The sequence below is a fragment of the Salmo trutta genome, unplaced genomic scaffold, assembly GCF_901001165.1.
Source record: "Salmo trutta unplaced genomic scaffold, fSalTru1.1, whole genome shotgun sequence".
Classification (NCBI taxonomy): Eukaryota; Metazoa; Chordata; class Actinopteri; order Salmoniformes; family Salmonidae; genus Salmo; species Salmo trutta.
In genome coordinates, this window is record NW_021822683.1 from 195,568 (window position 1) to 208,844 (window position 13,277).

Genomic DNA, 13,277 nt, shown 5'->3' on the forward strand with positions numbered 1-13,277 from the left:
ATAGAGGACAGAGTGAACTGTAACTTACTCAATAAGGCCAGCGTTTCCCAAACTCGGTCCTGGGGACCCCAAGGGGGGCACTTTTTGGTTTTTGCCCTAACACTACACAGCTGATTGATATAATTAGCTAATCATCAAGCTTTGATCATTTGAATCAGCTGTGTAGTGTTAGGGCACAAACCAAAATGTGCACTCCTTGGGTTCCTGAGGATTGAGCTTTGGAAACACTGCTATAGGCCTTGCTAATAACTGTATAGCCTAAATCCTCATGATGCTAGGGTGATGCACATGCCTGGAGTCTGGACCCATCACTCCTCTCTCACAGCATGGGCTAAAGGACTGTGTGACATCAGATGTTTTGGTCTGTTGGCTAAAACCACGCCAGACGGCCTTTCAAAACAGTGTCCTGATAATTACTGTAACTGTAAATATGATGATTGGGCCTTGTATGATGAGTCAGACCGGGCCTCCTATAAAATGTGATGGAAGGAAAAGAGAGAGAGTGCTTTGTCCATCTGTCTGTCTCTCCTCCTCCTCTGGCTCCAGTGTTTTTGTCTCTTCTATTTGTTTTCCCTCACTTTTCTTCAGGCCAGTGGAGGAATGTTACACATCCGCACTGTGGTAAAGCGGGGAAATATGTGTACAGTTGTGTGTGTGCTATGCTAAGCTAGAGTTGGATAGGGTTTCTAGGGCTAGTGTCAGTGGTAGCTGGGCTATGCTAAGATACAGTTAGGGTTTCTAGGGCTAGTGTTGGTGGTAGCTGGGCTATGCTAAGCTAGAGTTGGATAGGGTTTCTAGGGCTAGTGTCAGTGGTAGCTGGGCTATGCTAAGATACAGTTAGGGTTTCTAGGGCTAGTGTTGGTGGTAGCTGGGCTATGCTAAGCTACAGTTAGGGTTTCTAGGGCTAGTGTTGGTGGTAGCTGGGCTATGCTAAGCTAGAGTTGGATAGGGTTTCTAGGGCTAGTGTCAGTGGTAGCTGGGCTATGCTAAGCTAGAGTTGGATAGGGTTTCTAGGGCTAGTGTCAGTGGTAGCTGGGCTATGCTACAGTTAGGGTTTCTAGGGCTAGTGTCAGTGGTAGCGGGGCTATGCTAAGCTAAGGTTGGATAGGGTTTCTAGGGCTAGTGTCAGTGGTAGCGGGGCTATGCTAAGATACAGTTAGATAGGGTTTCTAGGGCTAGTGTCAGTGGTAGCTGGCCTATGCTAAGCTACAGTTAGGGTTTCTAGGGCAAGTGTTGGTGGTAGCTGGGCTATGCTAAGCTACAGTTGGATAGGGTTTCTAGGGCTAGTGTCAGTGGTAGCGGGGCTATGCTAAGCTACAGTTAGGGTTTCTAGGGCAAGTGTTGGTGGTAGCTGGGCTATGCTAAGCTACAGTTGGATAGGGTTTCTAGGGCTAGTGTCAGTGGTAGCTGGGCTATGCTAAGATACAGTTAGGGTTTCTAGGGCTAGTGTTGGTGGTAGCTGGGCTATGCTAAGCTACAGTTAGGGTTTCTAGGGCTAGTGTTGGTGGTAGCTGGGCTATGCTAAGCTAGAGTTGGATAGGGTTTCTAGGGCTAGTGTCAGTGGTAGCTGGGCTATGCTAAGCTAGAGTTGGATAGGGTTTCTAGGGCTAGTGTCAGTGGTAGCTGGGCTATGCTACAGTTAGGGTTTCTAGGGCTAGTGTCAGTGGTAGCGGGGCTATGCTAAGCTAAGGTTGGATAGGGTTTCTAGGGCTAGTGTCAGTGGTAGCGGGGCTATGCTAAGATACAGTTAGATAGGGTTTCTAGGGGCTAGTGTTTGTGGTAGCGGGGCTATGCTAAGCTACAGTTAGATAGGGTTTCTAGGGCTAGTGTCAGTGGTAGCTGGCCTATGCTAAGCTACAGTTAGGGTTTCTAGGGCAAGTGTTGGTGGTAGCTGGCCTATGCTAAGCTACAGTTAGGGTTTCTAGGGCAAGTGTTGGTGGTAGCTGGGCTATGCTAAGCTACAGTTGGATAGGGTTTCTAGGGCTAGTGTCAGTGGTAGCGGGGCTATGCTAAGCTACAGTTAGGGTTTCTAGGGCAAGTGTTGGTGGTAGCTGGGCTATGCTAAGCTACAGTTGGATAGGGTTTCTAGGGCTAGTGTCAGTGGTAGCTGGCCTATGCTAAGCTACAGTTAGGGTTTCTAGGGCAAGTGTTGGTGGTAGCTGGCCTATGCTAAGCTACAGTTAGGGTTTCTAGGGCAAGTGTTGGTGGTAGCTGGGCTATGCTAAGCTACAGTTGGATAGGGTTTCTAGGGCTAGTGTCAGTGGTAGCGGGGCTATGCTAAGCTACAGTTAGGGTTTCTAGGGCAAGTGTTGGTGGTAGCTGGGCTATGCTAAGCTACAGTTGGATAGGGTTTCTAGGGCTAGTGTTTGTGGTAGCTGGGCTATGATACAGTTAGGGTTTCTAGGGCTAGTGTCAGTGGTAGCTGGGCTATGCTAAGCTACAGTTGGATAGGGTTTCTAGGGCTAGTGTCAGTGGTAGCTGGGCTATGCTAAGATACAGTTAGGGTTTCTAGGGCTAGTGTTGGTGGTAGCTGGGCTATGCTACAGTTAGGGTTTCTAGGGCTAGTGTCAGTGGTAGCTGGGCTATGCAACAGTTAGGGTTTCTAGGGCTAGTGTCAGTGGTAGCTGGGCTATGCTAAACTACAGTTAGATAGGGTTTCTAGGGCTAGTGTTAGTGGTAGCTGGGTTATGAGAGATTTCAGAAAGACAGATATACGCATTCACTCTCTCTCTTGCTCTCAATTCAATGGGCTTTATTAGCATGAGAAACATAGCACTCTATCTTTCCCACTCTCTCTCACACACACTCTTCAGCCTAGTGTATGTGGTTGACTACTGGAAGTGTGTGTGTGGGGGGTAGCAGCTCAGGGGAGGTTTTAGTGCTCTGTGTTTTAATCACTGGTTTTATCTCTCCCCTGTCATTAAGATAAATGATATGAAGGTGGCTATCCACGTCTCCAATATTCCACGCCCAGGGCGTTCGTTATACAAGGGGTGTGTGCTGCGTGTGCGTGTCACATTGACTTATGTGCTCCATCATTTCTGCTAGTTTACCCATATATGTGATTATTATGTAACCTATTACATTAGAGCTTCTAAGGGCTGGTTTCCATAAGAAAGCACACAGCTGCTGCTCAGTGGACCTGTCACCTCTCATTCCCCCCCCCCCCCCCCCCACACACACACACACACCCCCGGTGTGGTCTGAAACAGCCCTGATACACCCAGCGTTATCCTGCTACCTTACTCTTTCAGAAACACACTTAAGTTGTGCCGCAGGAGTGACTCACCTCAAAAGCTTTGCTTGTTGTTCTTCTTTGTAAACAAACGCATGTGACTGTCTTAACCCGCTGTTTTGGGAAACCCAGTACCGTTAAGCTTCATAATGAAAACTTCTTACAACGAAATGATGAACACAATCTGCTTATATATGACCTAGTCCTGGGGACCACCTGCGTGCATGTTTTGGTTTTTGCCCTAACACTACAGAGGTTGACCTAGTCCTGGGGACCACCTGCGTGCATGGTTTGGTTTTTGCCCTAACACTACAGAGGTTGACCTAGTCCTGGGGACCACCTGCGTGCATGGTTTGGTTTTTGCCCTAACACTACAGAGGTTGACCTAGTCCTGGGGGGGACAGGACCGAGTTTGGGAAACCCTGACCTTGTGCACAAGTTGACTGCAGGTATTTATTTATTTACCAAAATGCAAACAACTACTAAGGAATCCTCATAGGATGCTAACTAAATGCTAACAACTGCTAAGGAATCCTCATAGGATGCTAACTAAATGCTAACAACTACTAAGGAATCCTCATAGAGGATGCTAACTAAATGCTAACAACTACTAAGGAATCCTCATAGGATGCTAACTAAATGCTAACAACTACTAAGGAATCCTCATAGAGGATGCTAACTAAATGCTAGCGAACGCATTGCAAACATTTTGTACAGTTGACCTAAACTATACAAGTAACTCCCAAATGCTACTTAGTTTGCTGCGCAAAAGGAATGTTAGCAAGGCTCGTGATCCAGGAGGGGATACTCTGCTGTTATCAAGCGAATACTTGATTTTTTGGAAGAAGCTACCACTTAGCTAGATAGCTCACTAGCTACTAAATTAGCAAATCAAATGCACAACTGCAGAACATTTATCACATTTTAGAAAGTTAACATCTAAGTTATAAGAAATCTAGATGGAAAACATATAGTTGTAAATTCCAATCAGTATTTAGATCATCTGGCCCGTGCAGCACAACAGTGAAAGGCTCACTAGCCTCCGGTCTCTGTTGTGTGCTTGTTAACAAACACCACGTGACAGGGAACTATCATAAGCTTCATAATTATGTGATGAAATGTCTCCTAATATCTCCCAATGTATTGCACAAGTTGACTGCAGGTATTTACTTATAAAGTTGCTACAAATATTAAAATGTATAGTTTCAACGGTATTGAAAAACCATCCCGTGGCTTTTTCCAAATACCCCGGTATACGTTATATACGTTATACCGCCCAAGCCTAGTCACGTTATAGTGGGGTCACATTATAGGGAGATCATCAGTGGACTGATCTAGTCTACATCTGTAATCTATAGGCTAGATAAATATTTAGAATCTAGGCCATGTCTATGGTCATCGAGGCGAAGCCTTGAAGGAGAGCGAATTAGTGATGGGAGTGAAAATCATCAGAACTCCAGAATTTTACTTTATAACTTGTTGTCCATATTCTTTTTTTAATCGGGAGCCAATTTGTTTTCAGCACATTTATTTCCATGACTGATCATGGAAGCAGACATTTGGTGAGAAATATGTTTGTAACATTGAATCGCAATACATACAGAGTCATGAAAATTGCAGTGTTCATTTTGGCTCTTTTTTTTAGATTTAGTGTTTGTCATTTTACTAAAATATCATCAAGTCACATTTTTGTCATTTGAAGGATTTAGTCTAGTTATCGTAAAAATAACAAAAACAGTGATCCATTTCAGTCAACTAAATGCCCTTTCAGTTTGGTTACATGTTAGTCATCACATTTGTATTGCCTCATTAACCATACATCACTGCTTTCTATGTGTGGAAACATACATATTAGTATGTTACGTTTCCTGTGGTATGTATTCATTTGAGGATGTCCATCCATTTCCTATGATACGTTACGAATTACAAGTTGTTCAATATCTTAACGAATTTGAAAAACGTATGATACCAAAATGTTTTGTGCCACCAAATGTTTGCATTTAGGCTACTGGTAATGGTACCAGGGTCACGTTCAGTAGGCTACTGGTAATGGTACCAGGGTCACGTTCAGTAGGCTACTGGTAATGGTACCAGGGTCACGTTCAGCAGGCTACTGGTAATGGTACCAGGGTCACGTTCAGCAGGCTACTGGTAATGGTACCAGGGTCACATCCAGCAGGCTACTGGTAATGGTACCAGGGTCACGTTCAGTAGGCTACTGGTAATGGTACCAGGGTCACGTTCAGCAGGCTACTGGTAATGGTACCAGGGTCACGTTCAGCAGGCTACTGGTAATGGTACCAGGGTCACGTTCAGTAGGCTACTGGTAATGGTACCAGGGTCACGTCCAGTAGGCTACTGGTAATGGTACCAGGGCCACGTTCAGCAGGCTACTGGTAATGGTACCAGGGTCACGTTCAGCAGGCTACTGGTAATGGTACCAGGGTCACGTCCAGTAGGCTACTGGTAATGGTACCAGGGTCACGTTCAGTAGGCTACTGGTAATGGTACCAGGGTCACGTCCAGTAGGCTACTGGTAATGGTACTAGGGTCACGTTCAGTAGGCTACTGGTAATGGTACCAGGGTCACGTCCAGTAGGCTACTGGTAATGGTACCAGGGTCACGTTCAGTAGGCTACTGGTAATGGTACCAGGGTCACGTTCAGTAGGCTACTGGTAATGGTACCAGGGTCACGTTCAGTAGGCTACTGGTAATGGTACCAGGGTCACGTTCTGGAACGTAGCAGATAGAAATGCCATGAATAGAGCCGGCGTTATTCCTTATTCAACATGTCAGAGAGGCATGTTTGTGTTCTACATAGCATATTTGTGAATGTTCCAGAACATTGCATTCCCCAGGTTGTTAGCTATAGCTAGTTAATGAGGTAACATGACTGAACAAGGTGTAGCCTAAACAAATGGTCAACAGTCCGGTCCGCATGTAGCCTAGCTTTAGAATGGCCCATGATATGCTTTATGAATATAACATGTGGCCCGCCAACGTCGCGCCAGTATTATGGGTCATGTCTGTTGAACAGTAGCCTAAGGTCTAGAATCAATCTGTTTTCGCAGAGGAAAAGAGGGAGACTTGGCGACATTGTCTATAAAACCTGTATATGAAATACAGTGGGAAAAGAGGGAGACTTGGTGACATTGTCTATAAAACCTGTATATGAAATACAGTGGGAAAAGAGGGAGGGGTTGAGCGTGACTACAAATTCAAAGACGGCCTACTTTTCTATAGATTACTCAAGGGAGAGAAAAACAGCCAGACTGTTGTTTTACTATTAAACTCAATGCTGCTACTGTTTTTTAATTTTGTAAAGCAGCTTGTGTTTCTTAACATGCCAAAGGGTAGCTAACTAGAAGGCTGGCGGTAAAGCAAGAGAGTGGCCTGTGTGATGTGTACACTATAAGCTGAGCCTGTCTGCCTGTCTGCCCACACACATCGCCTGCTCCCCTGCAGCTCACCAGCTGATGTAGGCTGTGTGCCGGGTGGGACGTGTCCTTTCCACTGTGAATGCGCTGCACATCTGTGCTGCTAATATTAATTGTGCTTATCACTGAAAAGCGCTCAATCTTTCCAGAAACTCTTGTCCAGTCCACTTACTAGTCTGATTTTTGTCAGAGATCATTTTCTCGTCTCATTTTATAGTTTTTTTCTGGGTCTGTTTTATATTTTAGTCAATATTTTTTTTGATGAAATGAACACTGTCGTATCGGCACCTGTATCGTGAGGTCCCTGGCGATTCCCAGCCCTAGAGCAAATAAGATGTTAGTTGCTCGAATGTCCACCCATAGCATGGAGAACATACAGTATTAATATGCATGGGCATTTCATTATTACAGATAATGAACAATTTGCATCTAATCAGCATGGAATTGGTATCAGCTCACTCATGACTGGTTCCAGTCCACAGGTCGTACTGGTCTGATAACACTTCATTGAAATTCATATCACACCCTCGGCACATGTAATTATCTGTAGTGGAAACTAGGCCTGCATCAACCCTTATGAGAGAGCTGGTGATGTCTATTAGACTATCACACAGTTTACACATTCATTTGATGGATTTAGCCTAATCTGTGCCATGAAAATTCAAATCATGATTCAAAAGGAAGCTATTTGGCTACTCAGTCAAAAGCAGTAAGACTGTTGTTGGGGGTAAGGTGAAACAACTGCAAGAAGGCATAGAATAAGATGTCTGCTTAGTTCAATTGATGTTGTGTATGCTTCTACAGTATATTAAATGTAACTGGGTTTTAGGCGTAATGCAAATCTTCTTGCGTGATGGAATAATGGCGCATTGCTTTCCCTTCATGGATTCTTCTTGTGGGTATAACTTCACAAACTGGCAATGATAGTTAAAGCTCTTCTGTGTGAGGCAACTGATCATTAGACTACTCCTACGCTGTTGTCCATGTTTCACACTACGCCGACCAGGTAAGTCCCAGCACCTTTTTTGGTTTAAGCAAGGAGTACCTCAGGAGTTTTGTAGACTCATTTCATTTAGCCTAACTCAACACTCTCTGTCTCTCCTCCACAGCAAATGGTGATGAGCCTGCGTGTGTCAGAGCTGCAGGTTCTGCTGGGTTACGCGGGCCGCAACAAACACGGGCGAAAACATGAGCTCTTAACCATGGCCTTGCATCTCCTGAAAGCCGGCTGCAGCCCCGCCGTGCAGATGAAGATCAAGGAACTGTACTGCAGACGCTTCCCCACCAAGATGGGCTCTCCCTCAGAGCTGGTCCTGCCCGGACCACACTACCCTGCCTCGGGAGGTGTAGCCGGAGGAGGGTGCACCGCCGCCCTGCCTGCCGGCCTCAGCCAGTTGGCGTATGAGGGCCATGGACATGGGGGAGTACCCTCGCCGGCCGCCCTGCTGCCCATCTCATTGCTGGGGCCTGGCAAGCACGAGCTCAGCGGACTGGCGCACCACCTGCCCACCTCGGCCACCCTGCATCCGGTGCACCCAGACGTCAAGCTGCAGAGGCTGCCCTTCTACGATATGCTGGACGAGCTCATCAAGCCCACCAGTCTAGGTAAGGGTGGCTGGTGTCTGTGGGTGGCTGGTGTCTGTGGGTGGCTGGTGTCTGTGGGTGGCTGGTGTCTGTGGGTGGCTGGTGTCTGTGGGTGGCTGGTGTCTGTGGGTGGATGGTGTCTGTGGATTGGTATATGTAGTGTTGCAAAACTACCGGTAATTTACCAAAGTTACCGGAATCTTCAGTAATTTTGGTAATTAACAGATAATCTATGGTAACTTTGGTAATGAATACTTGAACTTTAAAAAAAATGTATTTAAATGTTTACATCTGTGTCCATGAGTTTGTAGTAGATAGACCATATGGTTACAGAGGAAATAGCCTAATTAATGGAAAAAGCATCTGTCGTGTCTTTGGGTACCATTAAACTGAAGATAGGTGTATCAATTAACTCCCTGTAATTATTATCACGCGATTAAACTGATTAATCGCTTAATTGTAATTAACTAGGAGATCGGGGCACCAAGAAAAATATTCAGATTACAAAGTTATAATTTTCCTAATATAACTTTCCTATATTATAATATAGGCCGATTATCTTCTGGTTTCAATGGTGTATTTTACCTCGCGTCCATTCTCATTCCAAACGTCGTAAATTGTTGTATCTGCACGAACCCAGTCTTTACTAAAATCATCCATACATCAGTTGTCTTAAAATCATTTATTTACTACACTAAGTAATTAACAGAAAACATACAAACAGTAATTATCGTCACAAAGGATTGGTATAGTAATGTGCCCTAATGGCTAACAAGCATGGCTAGTCTGTTAGACAATGGGTCATAAACAGTCAGCTGAGAAGTTACACAGAGTTCATTAATATTAACAATTGACAATTGAAGGCTCACTCATTCGGGAACAATTGCAATCAATATATATTTACGCTCATGTGTCGTCGGGATCCCTTTTGAAGAGTTATGTTCTGATGGAGAGTTTTGTCCGCGTTCTCTCTCTCTCTCGGTTAGAATGGATCTTTCAGAGCGACATTCATTAATGTCGTCATAGAATGGATGTTTCGTTGGTCTTCGCGTTCGATGATATAATTTACTTAGCTGCAGACTAATAATTAATATCAAAGACTTGTTCTTATTCTGTCGATATCGATAGTCTAAAAGTTAACCACGTGGTATGGTTCACTTTCAGTATAGTACTTGGATGATAAAACCTAATGGCCATGGAGTGCAGGCCTGGTCTGTTGAAATGTAAATCAGGGGGTGTTTTATAGTGCCCATAAAACAGGCTTGTCAAATGACGCCTGGTCCTGTCTGTGTCCCTGGGGGCGTGCCTATGACTGAGTTAGACTTGGTTACAGAAATACAATTCTATCACATTAACATCAGTACATAGCATCTCAATGTATTACAAATAGCTTTATCCTTATTAATACATTTTATACAACCATTATGATGCCAGTCTCATCGCTGAGGCTATTATATAAACAGTTTTATGGTAATATGGCTATATTGTCTCTCTATGAAACATGTGGTAGTAGATTCTCCTCTTGGAATTTTTACAACCCTGGGTTGGGGGGAAGGTAGGTTGGGTGATGGTACAAAGGGGAGGGGGTCAACTGTCCTTCCTGTACCCAAAGAGGCCAACGTCATGACACATCTAATCAGTAATGGCATTATTTTTTATTAACTCTGCAGCTCTTCTGACTATTGACCTTTTTCACAACTTCATGGTTGTTTGATCAATTGGACTGTAAAGTTCCCAAATGTAAGAAGACTCCCGTATTTTGGCGAATGCGTTCTAATGATCTAAAGTCACACTGTTGCTATTGCCTGTAAACACACAGTCCAGTTCAAAGTGAATGATGGCAGGTCCTACTGCCTGTAAACACACAGTCCAGTTCAAAGTGAATGATGGCAGGTGCTACTGCCTGTAAACACACAGTCCAGTTCATAGTGAATGATGGCAGGTCCTACTGCCTGTAAACACACAGTCCAGTTCAAAGTGAATGATGGCAGGTCCTACTGCCTGTAAACACACAGTCCAGTTCATAGTGAATGATGGCAGCAGGCCTGTGTGGCAAATGGCTTATTTGCATATAGGCCTACTGTATCACTGATTGGCTATGGCACTCCGGTCTGTGTAGTCTGGACAATAGGTTTTATTTACTGCAGTGTCTATTAATTGTTCAAATGCACAGCTGCTTTCCAACTATATATTTCTATCGAATTTTCACAAATGCCTTAGTCTACATCGTTGTCAAACATTCTATAAAAGTGGGAACATCTGAAATGATCATATCTATGTGCTCGCTTGTCAGTCAATTTAGAAGCAGACATCATATTCTTACTGGGGGCGTATATGAAATTATTTTAAGGTTTCATTGTTGCTAAAACGCTGTCAGTTCCATTTTAATATAATAATGCATCATGCTCTACCAACTGGGGACCATACGGGGCCATACGGGACCATACGGGGCCATACGGGGCCATACGGGGCCATACGGGGCCATACGGGGCCATACGGCGCCATACGGGGCCATACGGGACCATACAGACATTTTTAGGCCTAATAGGCTATACATCCTCGGTCTTTCTAAGTAACCTATTTATAATTCACAGCTTGTACAGTTGCATCCCAACACTGCTGTTTATTTTGATATGATGTCCATTTCTATTAGTTATGCAAACGTTGCATCACACCCCACTGCACCTTGTATGATAAAACACCTCTCCTTACCACCTTCACCAACTTCCCTGAAAATATATGGAAATGTCTCCATTTTCCTCCATTAGCATTTTGATGGAGTCGGATACCGGATTGTGATTAATTTGCCTCCGGTTGCATGTACAAACACACTGCCCACAACACTGTCCTCCCGCCATCTCGCTCCTCTCTCCATCTCTCTCGTGTTGATATGCTGTATAGTGTGATGAAATCTTACAGCCATACACCTGTGCCTGCAAAACACATCCCCCATCATGTGAATGTTAGGCACATATACACACACACACTCCCTCCACACAAACTCTTACCAAACCTCATAAAAAAACAGTGACCCATCCAAATAAATAATGCATTTCAATCACACGTGTCCCCCAGGCACAGAGAGAACAGCCTGAGGTAGAAGACCTGATTCCTTCCCCTGCACGGTGTGGTAATGAATTATCCACAGCCGTAGTTCTGAGGAGATGACCCTCTTTATCCTAATAATAATGGCAGGACAGTAATGAAGCAGCTTGATTCATTCATTTGCCTTCCCAGACAGACTGAGGGACTGAGGGGAGCCACTCTCTTTTTCTCTCTCTCTCTCTCTGTTTATCTATAGTTATATTCATCTCTTCTCTCTCTCTGTTTATCTATAGTTATATTCATCTCTTCTCTCTCTCTGTTTATCTATAGTTATATTCATCTCTTCTCTCTCTCTGTTTATCTATAGTTATATTCATCTCTCTCTCTCTCTGTTTATCTATAGTTATATTCATCTCTTCTCTCTCTCTGTTTATCTATAGTTATATTCATCTCTCTCTCTCTCTCTGTTTATCTATAGTTATATTCATCTCTCTTCTCTCTCTCTCTGTTTATCTATAGTTATATTCATCTCTCTCTCTCTCTGTTTATCTATAGTTATATTCATCTCTTTCTCTCTCTCTGTTTATCTATAGTTATATTCTTCTCTCTCTCTCTCTCTCTGTTTATCTATAGTTATATTCTTCTCTTCTCTCTCTCTCTGTTTATCTATAGTTATATTCATCTCTTCTCTCTCTCTGTTTATCTATAGTTATATTCATCTCTCTCTCTCTCTGTTTATCTATAGTTATATTAATCTCTCTCTCTCTCTGTTTATCTATAGTTATATTCATTCTCTCTCTCTGTTTATCTATAGTTATATTCATCTCTCTCTCTCTCTGTTTATCTATAGTTATATTCATCTCTTCTCTCTCTCTCTGTTTATCTATAGTTATATTCATCTCTCTCTCTCTCTCTCTGTTTATCTATAGTTATATTCATCTCTCTCTCTGTTTATCTATAGTTATATTCATCTCTTCTCTCTCTCTCTGTTTATCTATAGTTATATTCATCTCTTCTCTCTCTCTGTTTATCTATAGTATTCATCTCTCTTCTCTCTCTCTCTGTTTATCTATAGTTATATTCATCTCTTCTCTCTCTCTCTGTTATCTATAGTTATATTCATCTCTCTTCTCTGTTTATCTATCGTTATATTCATCTCTTCTCTCTCTCTCTGTTTATCTATAGTTATATTCATCTCTTCTCTCTCTCTGTTTATCTATAGTTATATTCATCTCTCTCTCTCTCTGTTTATCTATAGTTTTTTTCATCTCTTCTCTCTCTCTCTCTGTTTATCTATAGTTATATTCATCTCTTCTCTCCTCTCTAGTTATCTATAGTTAGATTCATCTCTTCTCTCTCTCTGGTTTATCTATAGTTAATTAATCTCCTCTCTATCCTTGTTTTTATCTAATAGTATATTCTCGATCTCTCTCTCTGTTTATCTATGTTATATTCATCTCTCTCTCTACTCTGTTTATCTATATTATAATTCATCCTTCTCTCTATCTTTTTATCTATAGTTTATTTCATCTCCTCTCTCTCTGTTTATCTAATTATATTAATCCATCTCTCTCATCTGTTTAGCTTAATAGTTATATTCATCTCTCTCTCTCTCTTTTATCTATAGTTATATTCATCTCTCTCTCTCTCTGTTTATCTATAGTTATATTCATCTCTCTCTCTCTCTGTTTATCTATAGTTATATTCATCTCTCTTCTCTCTCTGTTTATCTATAGTTATATTCATCTCTCTCTCTCTCTGTTTCTCTATAGTAATTCATCTCTCTCTCTCTCTCTGTTTATCTATAGTTTATATTCTTCTCTCTCTCTGTTTATCTATAGTTATATTCATCTCTCTCTCTCTCTCTCTCTCTCTGTTTATCTATAGTTATATTCATCTCTCTCTCTCTGTTTATCTATAGTTATATTCATCTCTTCTCTCTCTCTCCTCTCTCTCTCTCTCTGTTTATCTATAG

General features: G+C 42.7%; 1 protein-coding gene across 1 annotated transcript in view; it reads left to right on the forward strand.

Moving 5' to 3' along the window:
- The window catches only part of LOC115183288 (E3 SUMO-protein ligase PIAS1-like), a 92,761-nt gene that overhangs the window by 69,760 nt on the left and 9,724 nt on the right, over nucleotides 1-13,277 (forward strand). The window contains exon 2 of the mRNA XM_029744612.1: nucleotides 7,783-8,365. Coding sequence (XP_029600472.1) covers nucleotides 7,783-8,365 — 583 coding nt within the window. The remainder of the gene's footprint in view (nucleotides 1-7,782; nucleotides 8,366-13,277) is intronic.